Consider the following 18,565-nt stretch of genomic DNA (forward strand, 5'->3'; position numbering starts at 1 on the left):
TATTAATTTTTTTTAATATTAATATTTTAAAACGATTTAAAAATATTAAAAAATTTATTTAAAATAAAAAGAAATTATTTAAAAAAAAAAAATTAAAACTCACTTTCAATCACTCTTTTCGCGTGCGTTTGTAAACGGGGTTTGAATTTTTTTATTATTATCTTTGCTGAAGAGTTTTCTAATATAAATTTAATTGATAGTTAACATCGTATTAAATTAATAATGGAAAATGAAAAAAAGAGGGACTAATTTGGGCTGTCAACGACCATTGAAATAAACGCATGACACAATGCATCAGGCCCATGAGACAGCCCAATAAAAAAGAGAGCGACACTGGACAGTGTCTACTTGAAATTGGCCCAAAGTACTGAAACTGGAACTCGAGCCGAAAATGGAAATGGTTGGAACGGTCCCATTAGAAATAGTGCGTCCATTTGTCTCTCTTTCGCCTTTGGATCATCAAATAAGAGGGAGTCTCCACTGCTAGGGTTTTGAAAGAGTTGTCCAACTGAGCAGCAGAAGCTGAAGCGGAGCCTCACAACAACCTTAAAATGGGTAAGAAAAGCAATCTTCTTTTGTACATGTTATTTCCTCTGACTGATTCAATTGCTGTATGCTAAATGAGTTGTTATTTTGTATCATAAAAAGCAAGGATAAGGGTTCATGAGTTGAGGGAAAAGTCCAAGACAGAGCTCCTAGCCCAATTAAAGGAGCTCAAGGCAGAGCTAGCCCTCCTCCGTGTTGCTAAGGTTACTGGGGGTGCCCCAAACAAGCTCTCCAAGATGTAAATTGTCTCTCTTCTTGTTTTTGTTGCGGTTAAGTGATTTTTATATTGTGCTTCTTTTTTATCTATAATTTATAAAATGAATGGGTGCAGAAAGGTGGTGAGGTTGTCAATAGCGCAGGTGTTGACGGTGATATCACAGAAACAGAAATCCGCACTCAGGGAAGCTTACAAGAATAAGAAGTTTCTGCCTCTTGATCTTCGTCCCAAGAAAACCCGTGCCATTCGCAGACGTCTTACTAAACACCAGGTCTTCATTTAACCTGCCATTTCTATATATACCAAATGTACACTCTGTATTTTGGTTTGGAATGCTTGTTTTGTAGAATTTTCCTGTTTAGCTAGCAATGCCTGGTAGTTTTTGTCTTGTTTCTCTCTAATCTAGGAAATGAGTGAAGGATCAAGTCTAAGTTGCCTATAATTAGCTATATGTTTGTTGCATTTGCGTGTTTGAATATGGTGAAATCTTAAAAACAAAAAATAGCTGTGATTGAAATATATCATTTGGAGACATGTTACAAAGCACCTGGTCTTTATTCACATTCCCAAATGAAAATTTTAGTGAATATTTACCTTGTCACTGCCTTGCCTATAGTTCTTGTTTTAAAAATATGCTTCTTTTGATAGTTCTGCTTGGTGCATGTATTGTTGTGGTTGCAATTCAGTAAACTAAAAAGTATATTTTAAGTCATTGTGTATAATTAAACAACACTCATTCGTTACTATGTTATTTTAGCATGCGTCTTAGTCTCTCAGAGATCAAGTACATTTTGAATTTAGTATTTAGTGAAGTTAATCTATAAAAAAACTGGATATCTAGCAAATGGACTAAAAACTTTATTGGATAATTACATTTTGAGTTTTTGTGTGTTCAAGTCCTGCAATGAATAAATTGTTATTGTCATTGGCTGTTGTGCCCACTTACTTTCATTGGTGTTGTTCATGTGGTTTATTTTTCGAAGTTCAATTAACATATAATCATAACTCCAACCTATAGAATGTTGAGGAGACATCATCTATTTATTTTTATCTGTCTGGTTTTATTATGAATGCAGAATTCTTAAGGGGTTTTACTTATATTTTGTTTTCCACTTGTTTTGCTGCAGGCATCTTTGAAGACAGAACGTGAGAAGAAGAGGGAAATTTACTTCCCAATTAGAAAATATGCAATCAAAGTATAGGGTATTCTGTGGCGCATTTGATATAGTTGCAGCCATGTTGAGGCAACCATTTTATTTCTTAATTCTTGTTGGGGTACTTATTTAGTTTTTTTATCTTGAAAATCAGAATTTGTGTTCTTTGGATTCGATCATATTGCATATCCTTGACTGAGTTGTTTAGTTTGCCTGTAAATTACCGATTTTCATTAGCTGCTCCTTCACATCCACTTCCCTTACTTCCTGACATGTTTTTCCCTCGGATTACACTCAAATCAGCTGAAAGGCTGGTAACTTTGCTATCAGAAGCATCAGCAAACTCATAACTTATCCAACAAAGACGTAATCGGCTCTTTGAACTGGAATTCTATTGAGGACATACATTGCACCAGACAAGTCCTTGTTTAGTGTAATGTTCAAAGGCCAAATTCTTGTTTCACTGTGAGGGTGGAACAAGCTTGTCGAATGCTATAGGCAAGTTCATTATTATTGTTTTTAATTTATTTGTTTTTAAATTTGGTCGACTAAAATTTGATGAGGTTTACTTATATTTATTAAAATGAACTTTACATACAGGGGTTTTACTGTAAAAACATTTCTGATTTAGGGCCTAAGCTGCTTGTAATGAAAAACTAGAGGATCAATTTTTTAAACAAGTACTACAATGTAATTAAAATAAAATGCAGGGGCTAAAATAAATTGTTGAAAATTTCATTGGCTAAAATGAATTTTTGCAAATACCACAAGCCCCCCAGTAGGAAATATGGATACCAAGGTGAGTACCTCTAAACTAAATTTGGAAAGTGGGATTTTTGTAGCATTTTCCTTGATGTCCTCGCTGAGACTTGGCAGGGAATCTTGACAACCCTGGGGGCAGGTAGAAACCATGTATTCATATGCCATGGAAAATTCGCTCGTGGTGCTGATGAATAATAATAGTTCGATTCAATCCTGTCAGTGTTTTTGGAGAAAGAAATATAGAAAAACAAATTTTAACTGGTTTTATAAATTCGCTGCTCTTTCACAAAATAACCATCAGCTCTACATTCTTAGAGCTCCGGAAGATCTTATATCTTCTTAATGTTCGAGCAGTCTGCCGACTCTGCCCAAAGAATTTCGAGACGCTGAGCTTTGCCAAACAAGAAACCATGGCCATAGGCATCTGGTATTTACTCTTTCGGAAGCCTGTGTCTTGAATCTCTTGCCAAATCTAGAACCCAAATGTATCTGTTGCTAAGCAAAGAGACATTGCAGATGGAGATGGGTATGGGGTGAAGTCATGATGGCAAAACTGGCATGTCGCAAAAAAGAAAATCAAACGACCACAGTGGGAGTCGAACCCACGACCTTTTGATCCGAAGTCAAACGCGCTAATCCACTGCGCTATGCGGTCTTGTTTGCTCTTCTTCCATTCCATTTAATACATTAATGTGTAGAACAAATCTGCATAATGCACCTCAAGCTTTTAGCTATTTTTTTTTATTATTTTAATTAACATGGATGTCCGGACCAGCTTGTATGCACTCGACTAATCCTATAAGCCCGGAAATTAACAACTATATAATTTTCAGTGATCCTGAAATTTATGAGATTCAAACCGATAGCATGTAGAATAAACCCAACTTTTCATTCTATTTTAATCCTCTCAATTCACTGGACTGTACAGGCAATCGATAAATTTCGGTTGTAATTTCAAGGGGACGACATGGAGCACTTACCTCATGATATTCATAGCAGCATCAAGCCACCTTCGATTTATGAAGAGTTATTTTTTATATATAAATCATAGTTCAAGTGGATGTACATTTGAAAGATAAGTCGGGATGAATCTCAAGCTGAGAGTTTAACTGAAGATTAAAATATTCTTGAAAATTCCTAATTTGTTGTCATGTATTTTTATAATTTTCAGACATTACCAATACGCTCATGTATTTTTAAGAAGTGAAAAAATTGAAACTCAATTAACAATAGTATTCCTTATCTCTAAAAAAAAGTTTGAGTTCCAACCTAAAAAAGAGTAAGTTTTGATTTTACCTATGAATTTTATAAATTCATATGTTATCTTAATTTTATTTAAGTGTTTTTTCAAAAAAAAATTCATTTAACTCTCATACCTTTCATTCTTGTGCATATGAATGTATACAATCAACCTTCTACGATTTTAACAATTACACTTTTAAATTGTGTATTTGCTTTAAAAGTCAACAAACCAAAAGAATGAAACTCAAAATCTCTGTCGAAAATGATAAGAACCTAAGCTCTATAATTAAAGACATTAAAAGGGTAATATAAAATGGAGGCGAAACAAGTTAGAAATAGTACAAAGGAGGATAGGAGAAGTTTTGCAAAAGTATTCAAAACATCTCCCCTACCACCTTTATTTATATTGGTTTTTAGAGCCAAAGCTGATGAAGAATTAATTTTTATAATTACTAGAATTAATTATGTTTGTTTTACCTTCATTACCCGCCATAAAATGGAATAAAAACATAACAGTTTTTAGCTTTTAAGTCCATATATTTTTTCCTTGAAAAAACTATATAGGAAGATGAAAAAAATTGGCTATTCATACCTTTTATTCCCGGGCTATATATTTATAAATGAGCTGGCAAAAACTAATTCTTGAAGAGCTAAAAAAAAATTATTTTATAATAAATTTAAATTCAAATTTAGAATATACTGGCAAAAAACTTAAGACTTCATACTCCAGGCATAGCGTCCAGGGTGCGAGTCCGTGAACAAGCCGAGCACGCATGGGGTTAAACTCATATTGCTTTACTAAGACTCATTTATGATTCTTCAACTTTCCATTATAAAAAAAACTAAAATAAAATCACTTTTATTTTCTATATAGAATAGAAGGTCTTCAATTTCACAAAAACATGTTAAATTAGAGTTATTTGAGATCAATTAAATCTCATTCACCCGTAATTTATTTAAATATTAATATTTCATGTCAAATATCTTTTGCTAGAGAACAATTTTCAATAAATTTTAACCTTGAAAGTGAATATAACCAATTTATATTTTTATAAATCAACACCACAATTAAATAAATTTAACTCTACAAACTTGTCATATCCTCAATCTACCATTCTAACGCAAGAGATTTTATTTATTTTCCATAGAATTCTTGTTCGAGATTTTATAGTAGATTTTGATGGATAATTTAGTAAAATATGCAAATATGATATATTAGTGGGAGAGAGTAGGAAAGATAACAATAGTGATGGTCGATGTTGCTAACTTTTTTTTTTCTTGTCCTATTTGCTTTAGAATAGTTGTATTTTCAAAGGATTGATAGATAATATTAATAGAAAAATATTTTTTAATTTTATTTATTTATTTTAATTCCCTCACTCCTATCTTTTAAGTTATATTGAGATATTACATTCCTCGTTACTATTTATTACAGTCGAGGGGAACAAGTATAAAAGATAAGATCTAACTAAAACAAATCAGAATTTTAGGAGAAATTGAGATAGGTAAATCGAAATTTATATATAATAATAATAATAATCACAAGGTTTGGACAAGAGAGGTCCTTATAATTGAAATTTACCTATGAACAAAAGAATGACAAGAGTTCATTTGAACAGACATACAATGGGCCCCCGAAACAGCCCAATAAATGCTAACAGACATCAGACAGTGTCTTCCTGGGATTGGCCGAACAGCGTGTACCTGGGCCTGGCCGGCTGTTAAATAGCCCATAGAAACAGTACGTTTTATATGTCCATCCGTGGATCCTCAAATAAGACCATCTCCCAGCCTGCTAGGGTTTTCTGAAAGGAACACAACGGAGCAGCGGCAGAGCCTTACAACCACCTTAAAATGGGTAAGAAAAGCAATCATCTTTTTGTACAAGTTATCTCCTCTGAATGATTTAATTGTTGTATGCTAAATGAGCTGTTATCTGGAATCATAAAAAGCAAGGATAAAGGTTCATGAGTTGAGGGAAAAGTCCAAGACAGAGCTGCTGGCCCAGCTGAAGGAGCTCAAAGCAGAGCTCGCTCTCCTCCGTGTTGCCAAGGTTACTGGCGGTGCCCCTAACAAGCTCTCCAAGATGTAAATTACATCTCTCACCTTCTGTTGTCTATTTTTGCTGTTTGCTTCATTGATTTTATGTTGTGGTTAAATTTCGTGTGTGCTAATTTATATATAAAAAAATGAATGCGTGCAGAAAGGTGGTGAGGTTGTCAATAGCGCAGGTGTTGACCGTGATATCACAGAAACAGAAAGCCGCACTCAGGGAAGCTTACAAGAATAAGAAGTTTCTGCCTCTTGATCTTCGTCCCAAGAAAACTCGTGCCATTCGCAGACGTCTTACTAAACACCAGGTCTTTATCTGCATAGCCAATTAATATTTAACCAATGTTCACTCGTATCTCTTGGCCTGTGATCCTTGTTTTGTAAATTTTTTCTGGCCTAGCTAGCATTGCCTCGTAGTTCATGTCTTGTTGTGGTCCTAAATTAGGAAATGAGTAAAAGATAAATTATACTTCGTTTGTATATGTAAAACAACTATAATTAGCCATGTGTTTGTTGCAATCTCGGATACGAATATGGTGAATTCTTAGGAAATGATTGTGATTGAAATATGTCATTTGGAGATCTTTCTAAACACCAGGTTTTTATTTAACTTACCAATTAATATTTACACTTTTTTTTTGGCTTGTAATGCTTGTTTTGTAGAATTTTCTGGTTTAGCTAGCACTTGCCTGGTAGTTTATGTCTTGTTGCGGTGATAAATTTGGAAATGAGTGGATGTTAAATTCTAAGTTGTTTGAATATGTAAAACAACTAAGTATAATTAGCTAAATGTTTGTGGCTTTCACGTATTTGAATATGGTGGAATCTTAGTAAATGACTGTGATTGATATATGTCATTTGGAGAATTTTTCCTAATCACCGGGTCTTCCTCACCTTGCCAAATGAAATTTTGTGCTTATTTACAGTGTCAACTCTTTGGATGATAGTTATTTTTTAAAAAATGTTGATCTAGATAGTGTTCCTGATGTGTCTTACTGTGGTTGTGATTAATGAAATGAAAAATTAATTTTAAGTTGTTTTTGTTTGATTAAACAACACCAATTAGTTCCTATGTTATCTGAGTTTGCATCTCAGAAACTTTATACAATTTGCATTTAGGAAAGCAAGGTTAAGAAAAAATCTATACCTATTAAATTGAACCTAAATTATTATTGGATAAGAATGTGACTAGATGTAATTTTGTTAAATTTCAGAAAATGATGCAGAGTGCTATATGAGTAGTGGGACTTGAGATGGATAGCTGTAAGGTTTCACTTAAACTGGAAGTTAAGGGTGTTAAACGTTTGGAGCTAATTGAATTTACAGTTTACTTATTGATTTTATTTTTAGTTTCATGTTCTAAATTTATCCAAATTGGTTTTATTTTGTACAGCTTGAAAATTCGTTAAAAGTTCTTGTTTTTAGCATCTGGATTTTAATTTACTAAACCCCAGAATATATACATCAATGCTGGCCTGTGATCTAGTTAGTTACAGAAACCAATCAAACCATGACATTGTTGAAATTTTTGGTTCAAGTCTAATTTGTAATAAGCAGATCGTTATAGCTACTAGCTATTTTGCAGCTTGCCCCCACTTCCTTGCTTTCGAAGCTGTTGATGTGGTTAATTATTGAAGGTCAATCTGATGATGAACTCTAAGCTATAAAAAGCTTGAGAAATTATTTGTTGATTTTGTTGTCTAGTTTGATTCATGGACACAGAATCTTTACAAGGTATTCATGTTGTCCACTTGTTTTGCTGCAGGCATCTTTGAAGACAAAACGTGAGGAAAAGAGGGAGATGTACTTCCCGATGAGAAAGTATGCAATCAAAGTTTAGGATAGTGCGTGGCACATTTGGTATAGGTGCAGCCATGCCAGCAATCATTTTGTTTCTGCATCTTTTTTTGGACCACTTTATTTGTGTCTTCATCTCAAAATTCAGAATTTCTTGATTTTGGTTGCCCTCACTTTGGATATCATATTCCTATTCAATCTTGTTACTGCCATCTTCACTGATCGAGTTGATTATAATTGAATTTCACATCGACTCCCCTACTATCTTGCTTCTGTATTGGTCTTGCTCATTAAAATCAGCCAAAGTTTGATTATTTTTCCGTGACAATTGCCAATGATTATGCTATGCAAACTTGGAGGTAGCCTCATCTCCTTGTGAATTGCTGTCTCGTAAAGGAGGGGATACAGATACAAACTCGGCGGAAGACTTGAAAGCAAGGTTATCATTATCCTTGGCATAGTAAACTGACAGGTCTTTAGAATCAACTCGAATCACATATGATGGATCTGTGGTTTGAATATTCTCACTGGGTATCGGGAATACCTGGGGATGGTATTTCTGTTCCGGTTCGAGAACTTGCTGGAACTGTAGTGTATTAGGAAAATGGTACTAGGATCCCGAAGGACATGGTGGATTTCATGTTGTATGGCCTGGAAAGTCCCTAGTTGGAGCTCATGGATAATAAACAGCAGGATGATTCAATCTTGCTTAATGTTTATGGAGGTAAATATTGAAAAACAAATTGAAACCCTATCTTGTCATTTCTTTCCAGACAGTCTGGTCTATAATCCGCTGATCTTTCACAAAAAGGAAAAAAAAACAAAAAAACAATAATCATAGAGCAGTCTTGCCCTAAGATCCTTTCTAAATATCTTGTGCTGGCCAAATTAGCCCCGGAATAGCTCGGTTTTTCTTAATACCAGAGCAGTCTGTCCCTGCCATCCCGAGTCGCTGAAAAATCTCAGCTTTTATGAAACAGGAACACCAAGACCATAGCCATAGGCATCTGGACTCTGGTATTTACTTGTTGGATGTCTGTGGCTCAACTGAAATCGAAAAACCTCCTGGGAATCTAGAGTCCATATACAACTGCAGCTAAAGAAAGAGTCATTGCCAGGGGGGTATGGGATTACGCAAGTCAAACGCGCAAATCCGCCGCGCTCTGCGGCACTTAAAAATCTAGATATCTCTGTTTTCTTCTCAGAATTAAAGTTTACAAATTTATTTTCCTCAGATTGTGGTCATAGTGGACGCGTAAAAAAAGAAAAGGGAGAATAAATTTCAACCGAAAATTTCTTTGCAAAATGATTTAATTAAGGGGCTAATTGATTCTTGTCCATTATCAGTTATTATCAATTCATGTATTAACAATTTTTTTTTTATGTCATCGTAAATTGTTGACGATTTCTACATTAGTAGTAACCTTACCAATGTTGAAGATGATGAGACTTCAATACATGTCAGAGAATTTAATCCTTAATTCCTCAAAACGTTTACATTATGGACGGACTACAGCATAGCGGCCAGTGTGTACCTTCTAATCAAGCCACGGGCCTTCAGGTCCATACTAATTTAGAACTTGTGATTGTTTTTTATTTGAAAATAATTTTTTTTTAACTTTAACATATTAAAAATAATTTAAAAATACAAAAAAAATATTTTGAAACAAAAAAAATCAATTTTTTTCAAAAATACACTTTTAAAATATAAAAACAAGCTTTCTCTTAATTGTTATTTATTCCACTAATCTGTATCCCAAGTTTCAACTTGGTGTTTCGGCCATAGCTATTCGTGGACAGTGACTTAAAAACGTTAAAGTTCGGAGCCTTACGGGAAAATATGAGGTTTTTTTGATCGAGATTTCTCGTGCACGCTAGAGGCAGACAAGATAGTCCAGCAAACAACTGCGAATGACAAAGCATGAAAAGCCCGCCCACATGATCGAAATGTCTTCCTCTGTTTTGCTTTTACCGAGTGTACTCTGGACCGCGTATTGTTCTCTTTCTTGCTAGAGCTCTTTCTAAATCAGGAAGGACCCTTTCTCGATCATTGCTTTTACCGAATGAAAATTTACTTGTTGGTTTTGTATAGTTTCGCACCACTCAATAGGAAAGCAATTTGCAACTGGTAATTAGAAAAGTCAAAGTCACAAGGAGACACGAGAATTTTCATTTGGCTTGAAACTAGATCATTCACTGCGCTTTGGAATGGATTCATTTTTTTTTAATGTAAAAAATATAATTAAATTGTTCAGGGGATTGACCAATATGAGCTCATATATTTGATAGATTTAAAAATAGCCCAAACGTAATTAAACTTAAAAAAATTAATATAACATTTTTTTAAAATAACATTAAGATAATGATATATTGAATCAACTCTAGTTAATTTATTAAATCCACAACCGAGTTATAAGACTGCGACAAACTTATAAAAAACAAATCAAAACAAATTACAAAACACGATTCTCAAGCAACTCGGTATTAAAGGATAAAACTGAAAAAAATCAATTAAAAATAACAATAAAAAAGACCCGAGTTATCCCGGGTAAATATACCAAACTTGTCTCAGGTCATGAGACTAGAATAACCCCATAAAATATAAATTGAAACAAATTATACAATCTAATTCTCAATTAATCCAATATTAAATAATAAAATTAAAAAAAATAACAAGAATCAACCTAAAATAACTAGGTGAAGCGGCGACTTGAATCATGGATAACCATATATAAAGTAAAGTAAAATACCTCAAAAAATATTTTTATCTTTTTTTTAAAATAAATTAAGAATAAAAAAAATATTATTGTTTTAAAAACTAAAGCACCGTTCGATGTGAACAGTGCCAGTGCTTTGTAAGTAATGAACCACGTCTTTTAAGTTCTTGTCAGTGAATGAACTTCATATCAGAAGCTATGAGCGTATAAACTCTTGTTGATATATAGATCTCATGACATGCCAATGGATCGCTGAAAAGTAATTCTATTTTAAGCAGCTGTAGCTCAGATTCAACTACATCAGGCTATAGCGACTCCCTAATTCTGGAAAGTTGAAGCTAAGAGCATACACATCTGCAGGTTCTGGAACTCTCTTGAAATTCCAAATAAGAGAAGCAAAACAGAAGTTGGATCTGTCCATGTGACTTTTCTGAGGTCTGAAATGAGGGTTACACGACTCGGACATATGTGAAAAGGTGACCATCGGCACAACAGTTGGCCGCCCTCAGAAAATATCAGTGCCAACTGTTGTGCCGATGGCCTACCGAATCTTGGGGCGGGTTTACAGATCAACTCTCTGCACTTTACTGGAACTCCAAGTTTTATCAAGGAGTTGCTTATCAGGAACTTAACAGGGGCTATGGGGATTTTAGACTCTGTAAATAGTGTTTGTGTTTGGGTCTTTTGTACGTAGGGGTTAAATGGATATTATGGAAATATCCATAAAACTGACCTAAAATTGAATGGTTTTTCAAAATACCATTTTAATTTAATTATCACCATTATTTATTAATTTGTTTTTTTTTTTTTTTTGTACGTTGAGTATGACTTGCATTGGATATGAGATCTTTTGTAGTGATATATGACGTAGTATATACATTAACATTATGCTATTTATTTTATTTTTATTTAATTTTTATTGATAAAATAGTTATTTGTGCATTGTATGTACTTAGGATGAGTTTTTAAAATTATATTAATTTCAACTATAATGATTTTTTTTCTTTTCACTTATAAATATAACAATATATCTTTGTGTAAATTGGAATGATTCTCTTTATAAGATATAAATAAATAAGAAATAGAGTTATTTAAAAAAAATTATATATCAAATTCAAACCCCGATAAAAAATTATTATGTTTTGTTCTTTATTTATCTTCCTGTGATTGTAAATAACTGAATTTTTAAATAAATAAAAAAAGAGATTAACACAACTAAATCAATGCACGCATTATGTCCTAACTTGATTTTAATCCTTTATTTTGATTAAATTTTAAAAAATACAAAAATTTCCAGGTTTTATAGTTATTGTTATATTTCAATTAACCTAATTAAGTAGTACTTTTAAAATATTAAAAACAAACATAAAATAGTTTATTTTAGATATAATATATATAATAATTGTTATATTTTATATCAGACAACTAATCTCTTACCTAAATATTCTAAAAAATTCGGTAGAGTTTTGTATCTACCTTGAAGCTAGAAAACAACTCCTTTTATTATTTTATACTTTTATATATATATTTTTTTGTCTTGATGTCCAATGCCACACATCAAGTAATTACCAACCCAAAGTCACAGAAAGTTAACTAATAAGTTGACATTTTTAATTTTTATAGAAACTATTTTTTTAAGAAGAAAGTTGGCAGTTGGTTTTGATCGCATCACTCAATGTATTTATTTTACCTCTTTAAGTAATCATGACTTTAAGTACAATAAATTTTTGTACGGCCAGATAACCTATGGATAAACATAACAGTATTTTTTTCTGCTGATAATGAGATATGAGATTGTTTTGTTAGACTGATCGAACTTATATTTCGCTGCTCACCTAATATATTTGAAATTGCAATATCTATATCACTGTCGATCCAAAATAAATTCAACATCAAGTACCGAGATGTATGAGGTGTGGGTACGGACTTGACAGAGAGAGAGAGAGAGATTTTTCACACAGTAGGTGCATGTATATATGTGCACAGATGAGAGGGAGTGAGAGCGACATGTATACCCCCATCAGTTTTCTCAGCACAGGATCTTGAAAATGTGAAGTTACTTGTACATGATAATATTCAAACGCATGCATGCACACCAGATTTCTGTTCAGTCTACAATAATTCAAACAAAAAGACAACTTTTGTTGTTCCATCATCAGAGAGCAAAACTTTCTTGCCCAAATGTCTACCTGTTACAAGCATGAATGGTCGAGGGTGATCGTTACTTTCACACTGCTGAGTTTTCTCCAAGATGGAATGCATACACGAGAAATATTGCAAGCTTTCAATTTCTGTCGTTTGACTCATAAAAACTGAGGCAATTAATTTCACTGCACACGTTCAATATTTCGGCTTGGCCTTTGATAAATACTGTGGATGGATAGATAGGTTAAAATTTGTCCATAGTTGTAACGGATAATATTTCTCGTGGTACGAACAAGGACCAGAAAACTGTGGTACAGTTAGCTGAAAACATAGGCAAACGTTTTTATCATTGATCCTTGAATTGTTTGTTCTTGAGCCGGCTTGACTTATAAACATAATCAAACAACCCGTACGTTTTCAGACCAGAAACTTCAATTTGTGACGGACACAAAAATTGAAACAGTGTTTTTTTTTTTCAGTACAATAAACTCATCGTATCAATCGTCTTATTTATATGTGTGTGTGAACAAATATCGCAGGTTCATCTTGTTAAAAATTACAAAGCATGCCTAGCTAGCTTTCAGTAGGTTTTATTTTCATTAATAGTATTGCAGTAGTAAGAATCTCAGATTAAATTTGATTTTTTAATGGCTGCATCATAAACTAAGGCGTCTAGAATTTGTCCAAACAGTAGGTTACAAAGAAAAAAAACAAGAAGAAGCAGCAGCAAGTGACGTACACAAGCTGTAAGCAGCTTCATTTTTCTTTTGTAGTGATAAGCACCTTGAGTTTTATATGAAGATAACCTGCTTGATTATTCGGAATTCAACCCAGTAAATTATTTATTTGAAAATCGTGGATATACGAGATCAGCACAATTTTTGAAATCGAATGATGAATTTCTTAAAGTGTTTTTTTGCATAAAAAATTAATTTTATGTATTTTAATTTTTTTAATGATTTTGATGTGCTATTTTTTTAAAATTAAAAAATTATTTAAAATATTTTTAATTAAAAAATACTTTTGAAAATCAACATAAATCTAATTAATTAATTACTAAACACATACATAAAATCCCATGGAATAAATATCGTGTATGCAAACCTAACCGCTTTTCACTTTGGTTTATGGTTTTCAATAAAAAATTTGGGATAGGAAGTTAGTAAAAAGTCTTTTATGCTGGATCATCAATATTTAGAGTAGAGTGTGGTTTTGTTTGTTTTTTAAAGTGTTTTTTATTTGAAAATATATCAAAATAATATTTTTTTATTTTTAAAAAATTATTTTTGACATCATCACATCAAAATAATCTAAAAACACCAAAAAAATATTAATTTGAAACAAAGAAAAAAATAAAAAATTTCAATTTTTTTTAAAAATGCTTTTAAAACGCAAAAATAAAATAAAAATACTTTCATTAATTTACTAAGAAATTATTATTACTTTTTTAATTTTCTTTTTCTCTTCCTTTTGTGTTTCTTCTGAGGAGTAGATATTAATAATAATTATGACTATCATAGAATTTCTCAAAATACATTCTAATGACACATAGCAAAGGTTTCTTAAAATTAGTGCACTTATTAAATATAAATTACGGGCAACCACCGATTCCTTTTCATTGAAACAATCATTCTATTTAAGATGCGGCTAAGGTAAAAAAGGGAAGACAACAGGCAAGTTAGCTGGTAGCCCTCTCGAAGTCAAAGGCGGGAATCTCAGTCAACCAAGGGGCAACTGGTCTCTTCGAGGGACAGAATTAGCCTCTCTGGTTAATTTAATGGGAATGTGTCTCCTGTAGATCAGTGACCAATCCTACCATGTTAAGAGCACGGAAGATGTGTATTATTTAATTAAAACCACAACTCGAGACAGGTTAATTATTTTTCTCAATTTCTATGCTCAAAATTCCACGCTCAGAACATGCATGTTCCTACCGAGTGATAGAGTCATCAGGTGTTAGTTTTTGTTTGTTTTTTGCATTTTAAAAAATTTATTTGTTTTTGAATTAATTTTTTATATTTTCATATCGTTTTAATATCTTGATATCAAAATAAATTTTAAAAAATAAAAAATATATTATTTCAATATAGTTTCAAATACAAAATATTTTTTTAAAATTAATTATCACACTATCAAAGCTATAAAAAGCTTAAAATGAAAGGGGACATTGAAGCCTGTTATGGATGCATTTTTAGAAAAGAAGAGTGCACGAGGAGTGGTGGTGTTTTTTAAAAGAAATTAATAATCCCATTAAATTTAATTTTTACTTTAATTTAAATCTTCCATATATATCTCTATTTATTATATGAAAAAGTCAAACACTTACGCGGATTACATTCATCTCGTGGCATAAATTATAAATACGAAGAAGTCTACGTACGTTACAAATATACTAATTGTGACGAGGTCTTGTATAGGAAAGGAGAAGAGATGAAAATTAAACGACCTCAAACATGGGCGTTCTATAGAGAAATTGAGAGTTGACTTCGAGGTTTCATTGATTAAATCTTGAATCGAACGGTTCTAAGAAGCACGTGGCCAGACTTTGTCCTTGCAACTTGAACCGATTGCGAAAAGTCACCCCTTTACAATTTTATTCTTTTTTTATCCCAATTATCTTTTTTTTTTTTTTTCTGTTTTGATACAGATCGGACTCGCATACCTGCAAATACCAGGGGTTCTGACTTTTCATCCAGCCTATTAAAATGAAGCAACTTGAGTTTTCCGAAAACCAGGAGGACGCTAGCTAGCTGGTTCTTTATACGGGGAGGGGACACAAAATTAATGGAGTACACTAGCAGCCGGTCGATCTTTTTATCCAATATTTTGAATATATATATATATATATATATATATATATATATATATATATATATATATATATATATATATATATTCCTCTCCATAGACGGATGGGTGTACAAGGCTGATAAATCTTAACCTTTAGTGTTCAAAACTCTAATTTACACACAAATACAGCAATTAATAAGTTCTGAAAAAAGATTTTTCAGTGCTCTAATGGGTCTAAATTAATTTTTTCTAAATGTATTCTCATAAAAAAAACCCCAATTTGGCATTAGTATTCCATCTAATATTATTTAGGATTGCAAAAAATTCTTAGCAAACAACCAAAACGCATAATTCAGTAAAAAACTAGTTGATTCATCTTATTTTTAACTTTGTTTATTTTTATTGCCACTATAAAGCGAGCATTTTCAGTAATAAAATATGTTAAAACTGTGTTTCGTAATAAAATAAAAGATGAGTTTTTAGTATATTTTATGATGATTTATATTGAACGAGAGCTTGCTGAAAATATTGATTTGGATTCGATCATTGATGAATTTTATTCTATAAAATATAGAAGGGTGCAATTTCAATAGTGTAATTTTTTTATATATATTTTAAATTTGAATTAAAACTTTATTATTAACTTGAAAAATTTATATATATAAAAGTTAATGATTGATCTTGAAAAATAATTTGTATATATTTACCTGACAGTTCAAGACAGGAAAATCCTCTCCAATCCCTCAATTAGATCCATCATGTATTTTGATATTTTAAACGCATGGCAAAGAAATTGATCAATGGTCACTTTTGACACAAAGTAATTACTCTAAATCTCCAGAACCTAACAGCTTAACTATGGTTTTTTAACATTATTTATTAATACGAGCTAGGGCTCAAGGATCAAGACTTCAAATCCCCAAAACATTTCACTTATTTTCAAGGTAAAGATGATTTTTTTCATTTTTGACAAAATACAAGAGACACAACCCGAGAATCCCAACGTTAGTGTGATCCAGAAACTTGATTTTGGCTGTTTGCTGACATTGGAAATGCGTAGGAAATCATTATTTACCTGAACTGATCCCATTAATTCAGCAAATTAAAAGAAGCTGATCACACTTACACGTGCATGCAACGTACTATCTTTCAAATTACAAGATGCATATGTCACTGCAAATTCAAAATAGTCATCGCAAGATTAAGAGACATCAAGTACAGAAATATTTGACGTGGGTACGGAACCGGGAGACTGATCTTTTCACGCAATTATTCAAGGTTGTGATGCATGCATGTAGAGTTGTCGACCGCGCTAAATCTTAATTCGGTCTATAATATTTATTTTCAAGAAAAGAGATCATTTGTCAACAATAATTAAATAAAAAAACTTGTCTCCAACAATCAATGGTTAGTTACAATTTGCAGAAGGATTACCTTTTGTTTAATTTTCAAGTTGCCTTTATTAATCACCAGAAATCAGGAGATGTTAGGCTGTGTATCAGTTACATTCATGAAAGCTCGATTGTATAATAGATAAACGAAATCCCGGCTTAGAAGTACAGTAATTTCTGATTTTTTGATATTTTTTAAAATTATATTTATCCTGAAAAAATATTAAATTGATATTAATAAAAAAAACCTAAAAAAAATATTTTAATATATTTTAAAAGTAAAAATATGTCTAAAGAACACTCTACACTATAATAATAAACACGCTCGATTAATTTGACTTTCCATAAGGTTGGAATGCATATATTTAAGCCGTGAAAATAAAAAAAAGCTCACCTGTTGTTGGCAGTGCCGTTTCAAATGGAAATTGTGCCGAGCTGGTGTGCACCTATCCGAGGCGCTGATCAACACCAGAAAGATGAGGAGACTCCGCGTCATAAAAGAGGAAAGAAAGAACAATTAATTTGCTATATTGAGGCTAATTTAGTAACCTTACCTCAATGATCAACAGCCAATTTCGTTGTTCGATAAAAATGTACAGAACAGCACTAGCTAGGCTTGCCAGGCACTCTAATCATTCATCTTAAATTTATTAATATTTGCCATCGAGCTCAGAGCTCAGAGCTCAGTTAGTGTATTTAGTATATTGTAATGTAAGGAATTTTTTTATATTTAAAAACATATTAAATTAAATTTCTATCTAAAATATTTTTAAATTTTTTTAATATCAACACATTAAAATTATTAAAAAAAACTTCTTACCATTATAGACTATTTAAGTTCCGTATAATTATGATATATAATAACAAATGTTGGAGCAATTAATCTAAAAGTTTTCCTCCATTATTTCTCTAAGAAATACGATCTTATCGTGAAGTTTCAAGAGAATTACAGTCTTGGATTTGCTATTCGATGAATTCCATGTTATTTTGTTGCATAATCGAGTACTGAGTTTTTTTTTCTCACTTCAGGAACTGAATCAGGAGCTCGAATGTTTGGTTTTATTTTAATATGATGATTATCCACTTGAACACCGAACATCACAGGTTTGTCAAGTTCAAATCGATGTCTCTCTGTGTTTATGCTTCACCAACGTAGCTAGATAACCCTTCTGCTCCACCTACGTACGCGCGCACCATAAAGAAATTAAAGAAAAATGCATGACACATAAGCTATAAGCACTAAGCACCATCGTTCTTTTATATATTTCGAGATAAGCACCCGCATTTTATATTAAGTTAATCACCAGGATGGCCGGCCTGCTTATTCGGAATTGAAAACCAGAGGAAAACTGCAGACAGGTGAGATCATGCAAATATACAATTAAATCCCAGGGTCAATCGTGAAATAATACTTTGATTTTTATTTAAAGAACACTTGTTGTGTCCAAGTTGCATGAGCCCACGGAGGAATTGATCGCCAAGGAAGTCAACAGAAGAAAAACTAGCTAGCGTATACAGAACCGCGATAAGCACTTTCATTTTTGTCTATTCAGAGACGTACAAGTCCTGTTCTTTTGTTTTTTAACAGGTTATTTTTAACTACGAGTCAGATAAAAAAATTTAAATATAAAAAAATATATCTAAGATAGTGGAGAACTTTTTATTATCATCATTAAACCTAATCACTTAAAACTTATAACGTTACTTGTTTTTTTTATGGTTCATGATGTGTTTTGTTAATCTATTTTTATA

General features: G+C 32.2%; 1 protein-coding gene and 1 non-coding gene across 5 annotated transcripts in view; one reads left to right on the forward strand and one right to left on the reverse strand.

Annotated features, from left to right (window-relative positions):
- The first annotated feature begins 388 nt into the window (after window positions 1-388).
- Window positions 389-18,565, forward strand: part of LOC7491950 (60S ribosomal protein L35) — a 28,765-nt gene continuing 10,588 nt past the window's right edge. The window contains exons 1-4 of one of the 4 annotated variants that reach the window (XM_002308447.3): window positions 390-555; window positions 649-784; window positions 878-1,034; window positions 1,891-2,153. In XM_002308447.3, the coding sequence (XP_002308483.1) occupies window positions 552-555; window positions 649-784; window positions 878-1,034; window positions 1,891-1,965 (372 nt within the window). In that variant the 5' untranslated portion in view covers window positions 390-551 and the 3' untranslated portion in view covers window positions 1,966-2,153. Of the gene's footprint in view, window positions 556-648; window positions 785-877; window positions 1,035-1,890; window positions 2,154-5,653; window positions 5,780-5,873; window positions 6,010-6,124; window positions 6,282-7,738; window positions 8,035-18,565 lie in introns of those variants that run through there. The other 3 variants (XM_002308448.4, XM_052454110.1, XM_052454109.1) reach the window with 3 other exon arrangements.
- Window positions 3,261-3,334, reverse strand: TRNAR-UCG (transfer RNA arginine (anticodon UCG)). The gene has a single exon. It is a non-coding gene; the product is annotated as a tRNA-Arg (tRNA).

Source organism: Populus trichocarpa, chromosome 6 (assembly GCF_000002775.5).
Source record: "Populus trichocarpa isolate Nisqually-1 chromosome 6, P.trichocarpa_v4.1, whole genome shotgun sequence".
Classification (NCBI taxonomy): Eukaryota; Viridiplantae; Streptophyta; class Magnoliopsida; order Malpighiales; family Salicaceae; genus Populus; species Populus trichocarpa.